The sequence below is a fragment of the Acinonyx jubatus genome, chromosome B4, assembly GCF_027475565.1.
Source record: "Acinonyx jubatus isolate Ajub_Pintada_27869175 chromosome B4, VMU_Ajub_asm_v1.0, whole genome shotgun sequence".
Taxonomy (NCBI): Eukaryota; Metazoa; Chordata; class Mammalia; order Carnivora; family Felidae; genus Acinonyx; species Acinonyx jubatus.
In genome coordinates this window covers 5,226,571-5,240,099 of record NC_069387.1, presented here as the reverse complement: position 1 = coordinate 5,240,099, position 13,529 = coordinate 5,226,571, and the positions used below count along the sequence as shown (strand labels likewise).

Here is a 13,529-nt window from a genome sequence, read left to right as displayed (position 1 = left end):
GTTGCACTCTGCGCTCACAGCATGGAGCCTACTTGGGATTCTCTCTTCCTCTCTCTCTGCCCCTCCTCCATTCACGCTCTCTTTCTCTCAAAATAAATAAGTAAACTTCTTAAAAAGATCATATTATACTGTGATCATGAGATGATTGCTAATGGATGTGAATTTCCAGATAGGAAACACAGTCAACCATTTCATGAAAATCAGAAGATAACTCTGATAATTAAACAATGAAGAATGATTTAATTTTGCAAAAAAAAAGTCTAAAGTTTAAAACCAAAGCCCACTTTTAGTATGATCCTTTAAGAGAAAGACAAATCTGGAGGCAAAATATCTTGTAAAATCACAATTCACATTCAGGAACCTGGACATCATGGTGAAACAATTGTGGCCACTACACTACTGATTATAGATTTGGCAGACAATTCATGAATTTTGAATATGGGTCAGTCTTCTGCTTCCTTTTTAATTACCTGAATACTGAAGACCCCACTAGGCTTCCCTCATCCTATGTGGCACCTGCTGACTCCTCAGGGAGCCACAAGTCTGGGGGAAGACCTCAATTTCAAGGTGATGTCAATTTATGAAACACTAAATGAGACCACTGTCACAAAGTGCTTGCTCACTCTCTTTCAGCAGCAGGGGAATCTCCCTTTCCTTTTCTGGGTGAAGCTGAAGAAAGGATTCATAAATGAAGTCCAATCCTTCTCACCAACCCCAACCCACACCTCCCAGCAATTGAACTTGAAAAAAAACCTGGTTAAAACCACTTCCTATATTTGAAACTAGAGAGGGCTAGGCACAATTTCCTGGCTCACCAAAGCAGCCTAATACTTATAGAGAGCAACTTCGGACTGTCATAGAGACCAGAGGGACCACAGCATGATGACACCCTGAGTGGATTGATCTTTTCATCCCTCGTCCTCCCAGCATGATACAAATAAGAGGCTGACTGGAAACTTGGCCTTTTGCAGAGAAACACCTTCTCTTCACTGCCCTCAAGATGGAGCCAAGCCTGCTGCTGTGGGGAATCCTCACATTCGTCGTGGTACATGGCCACGTGACAGGTAAGGGTCACAGGTGCCCTCTGAATCTTGGGAAGGCTCATGGATGTTAGCTCTTCTCAGCCCAGAATCAGGAGGTTCCTAAGTAGAAAGTGCAGACACAGGGGTTGAATCTTGGGGTCTATTCTTTGTCCGTGACCCCCTAGGGTCCCATGTCATGCTTCAATCGTCCCTGATCTATACACAGAGCCTGGGATGGTGGGATCTCCTGTTCCTCAGAGTCTTTGTTAATTCTGGGGTGAATAGAGTGGCGGGATATTTGAATATTAACAGAATACGAATGAGCAGATTCCTCAAGACATGTTCTCTTATTTTCCAATGGATACAGTTTTTCGCCATACTTAACAATCTAAAAATCTACTAGGAATCTAAGACCAGGTTAATGTCCTGAGATGTCAGTAACTAATATAGGAAACATCAGGATAATTTAAGATCTCAAAAAATCTTGGCTTCAAAAATGTATATGCTGTTTTTCTACATACTGCCTCAGGAAATAATACCTAGGACTCTCTTTACACATGCAATGTTATAGAAATTTTAGAAAAAATAAGCATACTTGCTTTCAGAACTCTACTTTTTCTTATAGTCTTATATGGATATATGCATATATACATATGTGTTTGTATGTATACACACACACACGTGCAAATTTTGGATTTCATTCATCCTTTTAAATGGGTTTTGTCAAAGAAATTTTTTTTAACAAATAAGAAACCACCAACTTCTACCTCAAACCACCTTTCCTAATTGAGTGTGAATTTTCTAATAACTTCTTCCCTTGCTTACCCAGGAAGACAGATAAGGTATCAAAGTCTACAATTTCATTGCCTTAACTTCTAGATGTATAATAATGCTAGCTGGCCACAGAAAGATGTGTTAAGAAGTGAAACCTGATAATGCATCTAAGGAGTCTTTTTGCTTATTTGGTGAAGTAGCCAGATTATGTTGGGCTGTGAACTGACCCAGGGATAGGAATTTCTTCACTGTGGAGTTGAAGAGGGCATGATTTTTGAAAGGCTTATAACATGACTTCTGCTTCAGCATGGTCTTTGCAAAGTGGGAGGACAGTTCAAGTTAGAACAGAAAAGTCTTTACAATAAGTCATGACCTATCTGTGGGAAACACATTTCAAGTAAACTTGTGCTATTGTCAGTCGCTGGTGATCTGAAGATATGAATGGTCTTGGTGGGAGTGAGGCAAGTGGAAGTAATATGAGGACTCTTTCATTCACTCGGGTCTCCAAAAATCTATTCAAAAACCTCTTAATCCCCTTCTCAACACTGTAGAAAATATGAAAATGAACAAGACATAGTCTCGGTCCTTAACAGACTTATAACCTAGCAAGGGAGATAAAGGCACAGGTATCACAACAGCACTTCAGATTAGAATGCGATGAGATCCATGTGGGCCAGATGTAAATGATGGCAGCATGCAAAAAGAGCCCTGGGATATGAATAAATTTCCTTAGGTAAATAAATTTTCCTAAGGCTTTAACTTTCTCAGAGAGAAAGGTCCCTGTGACAAAGACACAGCAGAGCACAAGGGAACAGCAAGTGGTCCACTGTGCCCCCTGACACTGGATGGGTATATGGGGACATGGGAGATCAAGGCTGAAAAGATAGGATGGGGTCAGATGAATGATCCAAGGCCTTGGATAGCAAGTTATAAATTTTAACTTCATTTGGTAGTCAATGGAAAACTACCCAAAAATAAAAATGACCATTTATAGAGTACCTTCTATGTGCCAGACGTGTAAGTTGTATCTTAATCTTTATACCCACTTTGCAATGTGGATGTCACAAACCCACTGGATGAAGAACCCAAAACTCAGAAGTCGCAGAGACAGTGACAGAGTTGGGGTTCAAACCCAAGGCTCCCTGATTTACACTCTTTCTGTTCACTGCAGACACTTCTGTGGAGGTGACTCTGGCACAGAGTGGAGAGAGATCAGGTGCACAGAGACATGTTGGGAGGCCCCTTCCATAGTCCAGTCAAGAGGCACATGAGAACCTGGTGACCAATGAGGATGAAATAAGTTGAGTTTATGGGATTAATATCTGGTTTAGGAACCACCCCAGGGTAAGAAATAATCTCATCTCAGACTTTCTTCTCCAAGAGGAGGAGCCCAGTCTTAAAATAAACAAGACTTTTTACTCCTCAGAGGGGAGAGGTCTCTAACAAAATCAAACAGACCATCAACAGATGCAATTTCTAGCTGATTCATAAGGCAGATTTTCATTCTGAAAATTTCCAAAGCCACCAATTAAAATGGTGATGAGTCGCAGAGGATGTATTAGTCAACCTGGGTGTTTTTTAATCTCTGTATTACTGGGTCCTGGGATGTGGTTAAAAAGAGAATTCTCCTGATGTTACCAACATGGCACGTTAGCGAAGGCACCTTTCTCAGAATTGTGGAAATTCTGAGAGTTTATCTATGCTTTGATCGTCTTTCATTCTAGGAATTCTGTGATCAAATCTTCATCCCCTAGACTCAAAAAAAAAAAAAAAAAAAAAAAAACCACCAAAGTGTGGAAACCCATAAAGATGATATTTTTGTCTAATTATCCCTTCTTCTAAAGACAACTGCCCACACTGGAATTTCCCATCTGCACATCTGTCATTAAAACACAAAGTGTTTAATCCTCCATGTTTAATCATTCAATTTCTCTAGACCCCAAGTGTTATTACCGTGGTTAACCTTGCTCATCTTCAGGATATAACTTGGGGAGACAGGACTTTGGTAAGCTTAGGGACTACCTCATAGAAGAGCTGCTACTTTCTCTAAAATGGCATCTTAAATAGGCAGTGCTCTGTGTCAGCTGTACATACGTTCCATTTAATTTTACTTTATTTTATTTTGCAATTTTAAAACATTTTATTGAACTCAAGAAATCCAATGCTATCGCTTGGATTATAACCCACACCAAAGCAATGAGTAAGATATGTTATAACTTGTCTTCATTCAGAGCTTTGAAATCCAGTATTCAATTACAGCATATTTGATTCTGAAGTTCAATATGATTGGATACACTTGACCTGGATCTCCATTTTAGATTTGAGAAAACTGAGGCACACACACAAAAAGTGACTTTGCTCATGGTGGGTTAGAGGTGCTAGCAAAGAACTCTTCTTGACCACTACAACTCCACCCCTTGACCCCACTCATCTCAAAGAGAAGTATTCTTAGATTTCTTTGGCTAAGTCTTGAGTTTTCTGGAAGCGATGTCTTTAGTGCAATGTCTTGTTGAAGTCATTTCTGGAAGAGCTAGAGTCACCCTTGAGTCAGGCTATCCCTCAACATGGTGGACATTCAAGTGAATTTCCCCGTCCCCTTCACTGCCCAGGGGCCAGTTAGAAACTTCAAAAATTAGGAGTTCTCTTAGAAAGTGGGGCGTGTCTTCTGAGGTCAGTGGAGAGAAGATTAAGGGGAAATTAAACTTTGCAGGGAGCTGAAAGTGAGCCAAGATGCCTCCTAACATTGTTGGAGGAGCATGGCTTTAGATGAATTGCTCTACCTCCCTGGGCCTCAGTTTCTCTCTGTAAGATGAGAAGGTTGACAGAGGTGACTTGGAGACTCCTGTGGCTCTGTCAAAAATTCTGAAAAGGAAATAAATGAAGCTCTGCTTAAAAGGCATGTTCAAGTTGGGGTATTTTTGGATGAAAAAGTTTCCAGACTGAAGACATACACACACGGTCTGGGTTAAAGAGGCACTTGGGTGGCAAGGTACCAACGCCTGACATCTCATTGCAGGTTATTTCCAACTCTTGAAAGTTGCTACACTGCGCTCAGGCGCGACCCACTGCTTCCGTGAAGGCTGCAATTGTGAGCACGAAGGCAAAAACACCACAGAGGGCCGCGGAGGGCCTTCTGCTGCTTGCTCACTTCTTCAGGGACTCTTCCCCCTCAACGATTTCCTTGTCTTTCACGGGAGACGTCTCACACGGGTGGGGACCTGTCTCTCTTCTCTTTATCGCAGGCCATTCCCTGTGAGAAAAGGAAAGGTCTTCATTCAACTAATGGCTTCAAAAGTTAGAAGCCCTCTGTCCTTGAAAATGCTCAGAAAGAGGGGCTGGCTGGCCACTTCTGGAGGATGCCATCGAGGGGTGCACAGGCTAGCTGGGTAGATGGACAGGGCAACATTATGGCCTCCCTCCAGCAACCTTCCAGGCTGGTTCTCCTCTGCCGCCTTCCAACCTCTGTGTTTTACTTCCCCTCCTAGAAAATGAAATTAAGGATATGTGATTTTCACATTTTTCCAACCCAAGAGCTGACAGCCCACACGAGCGCAGATTCTTGGCTTTAGGAGAGAAGGCACAATCCAGTCCACTGTCTGCTCCCTGCCCTGAACTCTGCGCAGCCGTGAGAGGCAGAAGAGGGAGAACTTGAGCCATAGGTTTATTTGTGTACAGTGAGCTTCGAGTAGCCGAGCATTCAGAGTAAGGTTCCTCCACCCCTTTCCTCTCCACAAAGTTCAGGGCCCCCTTTCTCTGGAAGACATTAGGCAGAGTCTAAACGAGCAGGTGTCAAATATGGTACAGAGATTTCCCAAACCAGGCAGGAGGCTGAAGTGAGAGCCTCTGATCCCCTTGGATGTAGAGTCTGTGACTGCTTCTCTCCAGGCTGACAATGTGCACCATGATGGCATCGCTCTATGACCACCCGGGGGCCCCCAGGAGCTCCTGGGTGTCTCTAAACTTCCTGAGATCCTGAGATTACTCTCATCTCTTGTTCAGCTCTTTGTTTAGGTAGGTGTCAGGTGAGAAAAGCTCAGAGATCCTTAGAGACCTTACTCCTCTCCTGTCTTCCTAATATCTTCTTCAGGAAACTTCTGTTTAGGTGGAGTCAGCCAGTGGCCCAGGTAGCACCAAGGGGGACACACACACACACACACACACACACACACACACAGGCCCACAGAACCTCACTGCATCTTTATCAACTCATTTGTCACTCCTATACACAGAGCCTGAACTTCTCAGCTGGGAGAACAACGTGATAGCAAGAATCCACCTACCTTTTTTTTTTTTTTAATTTTTAAAAAAATTTTAAAATTACGTTTCCTTATTTTTGAGAGACAGAGAGAGACAGAGTGTGAGCGGGGGAGAGGCAGAGAGAGAGAGAGAGGGAGACACAGAATCCGAAGCAGGGTCCGGGCTCTGAGCCATCAGCACAGAGCCTGACGCGGGGCTCGAACTCACGAACCGCGAGATCATGACCTGAGCCGAAGTCAGACACTTAACTGACTGAGCCACCCAGGCACCCCTACCCATCTACCTTTTTGATTCTTAATCTTTTTTGAGTGGTGAGACCTTGAGAAAATTTGACGAGATCTATGAACTATCTCCTTAGAAAAAGGTACAGACATACAAAATTTGGAGTGTAATTCTCTGGTTTGGAGTATAATAGTCTGTGAGTCAGGGTCAGCAGGTAAGTAAGACCTCTGAATGTGTTCTTTACTATCTTAACACTCATAGTCATGAACAAAGAGGATGAGACACAGAAAGTTACCCTCCCTGGTTGGCTTGGCAAAGGCAGCTTAAGAGGCATGGGAAGTACCTAGGGAAGACAGCAAGGAAAGAGTGCCAAGGGCAAAGCAAAAACACTAGGCAAGCAAGAAAAGTGGACAGTCAGGACGAGAATCCATCCTCTTAAAATTCCAGTCCAATATTCACCCACATCCTTACACTGACACTCAGCGACATGCATCCATCCATCCGTTCACGTTTGGGATTGCAAAGATGACAGAGGGTGCAGTCCTTGCCCTCAAGCTGTTCGTGGCTTAACAATGGAGATGAAACATGTGCTGAGCAGTTCCTTCTAGAAGACTGCTAAAGGAGAGCCAACAGTGAATCCCCAACACTGAATCCCCACCAGGCTTTCAGATGTCACCCATTTGGGGGCAAACAATAATATCATCTCTTGGTATTTTAGGTATTTTCCACTCAGATTACTCAGATGGTTTATGACTATTTGACTTATTCTCTGGTTACTCTTGGATTTGCATCCATCAGTGAGAGAATGCAAGGCTCACTGGGAAATGGATTTACAGGGGTGGTTCCCAGCGTGTATTTTGGGGTGCATTAACGAATGATATCCGAGCCCCACCCAAGAACAACTGAGACCGATTAGGGTAGACTCTCTGGGGCTGAGAACTGGACAGAACGATAACTTGTTTTGTTTTGTTTTGTAAGTTCCTCAAATGATTTAAGATGCAGTTAGGATTGAAATCCACAGAATGACAGTTCCCATGGTTGGGCTGATTCCGTCATTTCGTTTCTGTTCACTAAGAACAGGTGCCTTCATGCAGTACTTCTCAAATTTTAACGTATTTACAAATCACCCAGGAATACTGTTAGGGAGCAGATTCTGACTCAGGATGTCTAGGGTGGGGTTTGAGATTCTGGTTCAAACACGCTAACAGGGGAAAACCAAGTTGCGAGAGACCTAAGATCAACTATTGCAAAGCCGTGCGTGGCGAAGTAGGCATGTGCCTCAGCGGTCAGAACAGAGAGGGTAACATGCTTCCTGCAGAGTCTGGAAAGGCTTCTCAGAGAAGGCGGCCCTAGGACATAATGACTGAATTTGTGCTTGGGAATATCAGGACATGGGTTAGAGGCTGGTATTGACTAATGATTTTGCTGAAGTTGTGTTACATGGACCATGCTCCACTAGGAGCAGACTGAAAACTCAGGGGTTTCCTGGGGCAGTGAAATAAATGACCCATACCACATGCAGACATAAAAGCATTTGTGTGTGCGCTGACCAAAATGAGGCTCAAATGGCTGGCGGTTCTCTGATAGAAATGAGTACGTCTGCTCAGACGAGAAGCACCTGAGCTCTAGTGTCACTAGAATCCTGCGGTGTCTACACATGTCAACGGTGTCTGGTGATTGCTTTCATGCGGTGAATCGTTGGATCGGGGTCACCAGTACCATACGATGTCCCCGGGTAACAGGCAGGAAGGCCGGGATCTAATTTCCCTACATGCAAATTTCACCCCTGACCGAGCTGCACTAACAGCAGACCATGAGGCTAGAGTCTCGGTGCTTGCAGCCTGACAACCCATCCCGATATCCCCATCCTGCAAACGGGAGAATGTCAGACAGTAGAAGACTCTAAGGTACCAAAGTGTGGGTGGCATGGGTGGGGGGTGACCAGAAGGTCGCCTCACTGGGGAGATGGAAGGGGCCAGGTGCCGATCAGAACTCTGGGCCTCCACGCAGGCCTGCCCGGGGTGCAAGGCGTGAGGCAGGTTGGTGAGATGTGCCTTCTGGGTTGCTCTCTCCCCGAGCTCCCCACCTGGTTCTTGCCACAGGCAGTGAGAAGGTGGGCCAGTGCCGGGAATGCTTTTTCCCAAAAGTAGGAGGAGGAGCAGCCTGTTCGTAAAGAATAAAGAGGAAGTTCTAAAGAGGCAGCCGGTTCCTCTCCCCCTGAAGAACGTGGAGAATCGCCCAGTCTCCAGCCAGGCCACCCGCATGGGGAGAGAAACAGGAGGGGAGGGGTGAAGCTGAAGGCTGGAAAGGGCCGGTGAAGGCAAGCTGGGGCCGTGACCCCGGATGCCAACGCCGCCTGCCTCCTTTCAGGCGTGTTTGCTTTCAGGCTTGTTCCAAGAAACATTTTAAATGCGAATCATGATAACAAGGGCCGATATTCACGGCCTGTGTGCCCTCTTGCAGGTATCATGTGAAGGCACAGGGTCACTTCAGTTAATCCTCAAACTAAGGTAGGCCTTATTATCATCCCCATTTTACTCCTGGTAAACTGAGGCTCACTGAGGTTCACTGACTTGCCTAGTGTAATACGACTAGGAGAGAGCTCGGATTTGAGCCAGGCCGTCTTGTTCCAGAGCCTGTATTCTTTACTATTCTTCTAAGCGGCCGCTAAGGTCATAAATTCATGTGCCATAAAGAAGTTTACCCTCCCTTTTTAAAAAATTGAAGAAAGTACCAATGAGGAAGGTCACAGCTCCTGAGGCTGTACATGAATTACCGTGTCTGTGCTCCCAAAATCCAAACCTGGCTGCCCTGTAGCTGCCCCTTTCTCTTCTCAAGTGACTGACTTGACCTCTTGAGTCCCACTGAGTCCTTGGAATCTCAAATTCTCTGAATCCTGCTGTTCCCCTCCAGGGCTCTTTCCACCCCGCGGCCCCCACCCCCAAGAGCAGCCTGGACTGCCTTTCTCGCTTTTGGCTGCTCTTCAAAGAAAGCACTTTAGTCGAACCACGTCTGCCCCAGCCGCCCACAAAACAGAGGAAATTCTGAGCACCTCCAGGCATGAGTCAAACCCACCGTGTTCAGGAATCTCTGCCCACAGAATCACCCACTCTTTTCTGTTTGGGACAGAAATAGATACCTTCTGTAGAAGCCTCGCTGCGTTTCGTATTCTCAGCAATAAAAAAAAAAAAAAAAAAGGCAAGGATAGGTGTATGCCCCTGGGGCAGGATCGTGGGAGTTTTCTCTGCTGTGGAGTTTGTCGGAGTTTAGAAAACATTGCCGCCACGGCACGGTGGATGGCCAGGTGGCGGAGGGAAGCAGTAAGGCGGCTGGGGGACCGTCTCGGCTGTGGCGGGACTTTCAGTTACGTGTTCATTCCTTCGTTTATTAATCATTCGGCAAATGCCAACTACTGTGTGGCAGATACAGAGTGAGAGACGAGTGTAGGCCCCGTCCTTGGCCTCCGGGAAGTCCTCGTCCAGCAGGAGAGAAATTGGTTGCACAGATACTTACAGCACACGGGGACATCCAAGATCTACGCGCAGAGAAAGGGGATGGAACACACCGATGCTTGTGCTTAGTGCAGGCCCGGTGCGTCTGAGGTCCGTGACTGCCTCGTGTTGACGCGGACAGCCGGGACAGACAGGAAGCCTAGGAGCACTATTTGGTCATTAATTACTAAAATTACCAACATCAAACACCACCAATTTCGAATTACAATTATATTCCAGTAATATAGACAGAGGATTCGCAGAAGCTTTCTTTGGCTCAAGAAATTCCTTTCTGGGGGCACCTGGGTGGCTCAGTCAGTTAAGCGTCTGACTTCGGCTCAGGTCATAATTCAGGATTTGTGGGTTCAAGTCCTGCATCAGGCTCTGTGTTGACAGCTCAGAGCCTGGAGCCTGCTTCCGATGCTGTGTCTCCTTCCCTCTCTGCCCCTCCTCCGCTTGCACTCTGTCTCTCTCTCTCTCTCTCTCTCAAAAATTAACATTAAAAAACATTTTAAAAATTCCTTTCTGGAGAAAATGGGAACATCGCAGGTGGAGAACAAACTGATTGCTCCCACAGCCCCCGAGTATCTGAGAAGCACGTTTACAGACAGTGCTGGCCAGCCGCGACATCCCCAACTGTGTGTGAACAGTTCTCTGGTCCTAGACGTCCAGAAGGCACGCTCCTCTCTAAGGAAGAGGTGGAAGGCACCTAAGCACTCCTTAAAAACACATCAAAGGGGGTTTTTCGTTCCGAAATGGAATGAGCCCCATGGAGAAAACTTGGGCCCGTCTCCCCTGAGAAAGATCGGTTTATCACGATACCAAGTAAAGGGCACAGGAATCATTGCTAAGAGTTCTGCTCAAACCCCTGAAACTCAGGTTGACGTCAGCCTCTTCCTGTCTCGGAGCTCTGTGAGTTTCCCGGGAGTTTTGGGGGCGCTGACTTTGCAGGAGGTGACACCGCTGACAGCTGTCCCGGCCGCGGTGGCTTCCCCTCTCCCGAAGAAGAAGAAGAAGGGCAGAGAGCCTTGAACCCAGCTGAGCGGCCGTGCGGTATCTGCTTCCGGTGCCTGTGGTAGTGACACCTCTGTTCAGAGACTGATTTAGAAAAAAAAGCACCTTTGTAAAGAGAAAACTCCTTATTTTAAGTGGAAAGCAAAACAAACTACAAAAAAAAAAAAAAAAAAAAAAACCCTTTGTGAAATGAAAGGGCAGTTTCCTCAGACATCCTGCTAACACCCGGGGGAGCACAGAGACCGCAAAGGGTAAGCAGCTCAGCTCGCCTCGATCATGTTGCCATTTATTTCACTTTTCGGCTTTCACTGCCTGTCGCCACCTTTCACTTGGCAGGCTGTCGGTTTCGTTTCCCTCTGCCAGGGTCCCGGGCCTGGGCTTGCGAAGGGCTGGTGCGACCCAGCCACACCCAGCTGTGCACCCCATGCCCACCAGCCCGAGGAACTCTCACCACAGCTCTGCGACACGGGGGTCGTGATGACTCCCATCGGACAGGTGAGGAAAGCCAAGTGGTGAGGTGGTAAGGGATGCACCCCAGACAGGCTATCAGCTCCGTCCCTCCGCAGAGGCAGCAAGCTGTCCACAGGTGTCCTTGGGGCCACGGGCTTCTAGGCAAGCCTTGAGTCTCGCATTTGAAGCACTCTTTCGTCCATCCCCAGACTGACTCCCTTGAAAGCCACTTTCATGCTGCCTTTTCCCTGACCAAAGAGCTCAAATCCTCCCCTGCCGCGTCGGGGACACGATTCATTTCCTCTGCCTGGCGGCCAACAGTCTGACGGGACCATCCGCATGTCCTCAGCTCACAGGACACTCCGGTCAGCGTTCCCCTCCACTTCCTCACCTGGGGTCTCGAAGCCCGGCTCCTGGGGGCGCCCTCTCCTCTTACTGGAGTAAACTTCTGCGTCTCATCTGCTTGCTTGGCATTCTTCCCACCTGGACGGCATCGTGGGAGCGTGGAAAGGGCTCATGACTTACGGAGTCAACAGGCCTGAATTCAAACCCTAGCTCGGACATGTGTGACTCAACTTCCCTTCAAGACAAGCGGCGAGTGCCATTCCCTGCAGGCACTATCGAGGGGGGCGCGCAGGGGACTGGCACAGTGTGGGAAGCACTGGGAAAAGTAACTGCAGGTGGTCTGGGAGTGTAGAGGGATAAGCCACAAAAGCAGACAGTAGGGTCCAGAAGTTTCTCCAGAGAACAGTGATGAGGCAGGCCTGCGGGAGAAGCAGGAGTCAAGAAGGTGGGAAGTGAGCACGGTGTGAGCAGGACGAGGACAAAAGACATGGTTGGTGCTGAGAGCCGCACAGAGCTCTACTGGGCTGGAGGGATGGGGCAGGCAGCAGGCGTGGACATTTCTAAGGTGGGGCGTGAGCTAGGATGCGGAGCCTCGCCAGGCACAGGGGTTTGGATTCTAAACTGCAAGGGACAGGAGAACACGGAGTGGCCTTGGGCAAGGGAAAAACACGATGTGTGCTTTAGACACTCTAGGTAAGAGCTGACGGCAGGCGGCTCATCATTTAAAGCTCCTTGGGCCTCAGTTGCTGTGGGTACAAAATGGGAGTAACAGGGGTGCCTGGCTGACTCGGTCGGTGGCGCATGTGACTCTTGATCTCTGGGTTATGAGTTCTAGCCCCACGCTGGGTGTAGAGATTACTTTTAAAAAATAAGATCTTGGGGCACCTGGGTGGCTCAGTCGGTTAAGTGTCCGACTTCAGCTCAGGTCATGATCTCACAGTCCGTGAGTTTGAGCCCCACATCGGGCTCTGTGCTGGCAGCTCGGAGCCTGGAGCCTGCTTTGGATTCTGTGTCTCCCTCTCTCTCTCTGCCCCTCTCCCGCTAGCACTCTGTCTCCTTCTCTCAAAAATAAATAAGCACTAAAACATTAAAAAATATATAAAAAATAAAATCTTTAATAAAATGAAATGAAATGGGAATAACACACGCCCACACTGGGGGGGCTGTAAGGCTTACAAGATGGCCTGCCTAAAGCAACCAGGATACAGTAGGTGCTCAATAAGTGTGACTTGCTGGACTTCTAATCTGCATGGTCGAAGGCCTAGCAGACCCTCCACATGGAGGTCTCACAGGCTTCTCAAACTCGACACACATAGAATCGTCCCGCCCTCTCTCCTCTTATTTCCTGTTCCACCGAAAGGCACCACCATCCACCTGACTGCCCAGGAAACCTGGGCAAAATCCTACACCCCCAATCGAGCCCCCTCTTGACTCTGGCCCTCGCCACGTCTCAACATGAGCAACCGCTCTGTGCTCTCTCTCATCACCCCCCACCAAGACCCCTACCATAGCCTTCCCGCTACGCGGGTCAGAGGCAGGTCGAGGGCGGCGGGAGGCCACAGACTATGGTGGCCATGGGAACGGGGTGCAGCCGGGACACAGAGGGAGGACATACAGAATCAGGCACGGGTACCCTGTCCTCTCGGGCTGCAGGATCCAGACCCTGGCTTCACCACAGACTGGTTGTGTGACTCTGGGAAGGTCACGGGACCTCTGGGTGTCTTGCTCCCATGGTCTACAAAGGGGAGACCATGAGAACTACTTATCTAATACCTAGCTAGTTATTAAATGACTTTTATTTATACTCATATTAATTATACTATAGTATAATTAATACTATACTAATACTAATAGTATAATACTATTAGTATAATACTAATAGTATAATACTAATACTAATAGTATAATATACTATACTATATATCTTAATTAGTATATATTTATATATTTGATC

At 47.1% G+C, this 13,529-nt stretch overlaps 2 protein-coding genes across 4 annotated transcripts in view; one reads left to right on the top strand and one right to left on the bottom strand.

Annotated features, from left to right (window-relative positions):
• Window positions 1-662: 662 nt before the first annotated feature.
• Window positions 663-13,529, bottom strand: part of FBH1 (F-box DNA helicase 1) — a 214,528-nt gene continuing 201,661 nt past the window's right edge. The window contains exon 25 of one of the 3 annotated variants that reach the window (XR_003425177.2): window positions 663-5,277. The gene's annotated coding sequence lies outside the window, so the exon portion shown is untranslated. The remainder of the gene's footprint in view (window positions 5,278-13,529) is intronic. The other 2 variants (XR_008299887.1, XR_008299888.1) reach the window with 2 other exon arrangements.
• Window positions 925-13,529, top strand: part of IL2RA (interleukin 2 receptor subunit alpha) — a 55,252-nt gene continuing 42,647 nt past the window's right edge. The window contains exon 1 of the mRNA XM_027073351.2: window positions 925-1,064. Within this exon, the coding sequence (XP_026929152.1) occupies window positions 1,001-1,064 (64 nt within the window). The 5' untranslated portion in view covers window positions 925-1,000. The remainder of the gene's footprint in view (window positions 1,065-13,529) is intronic.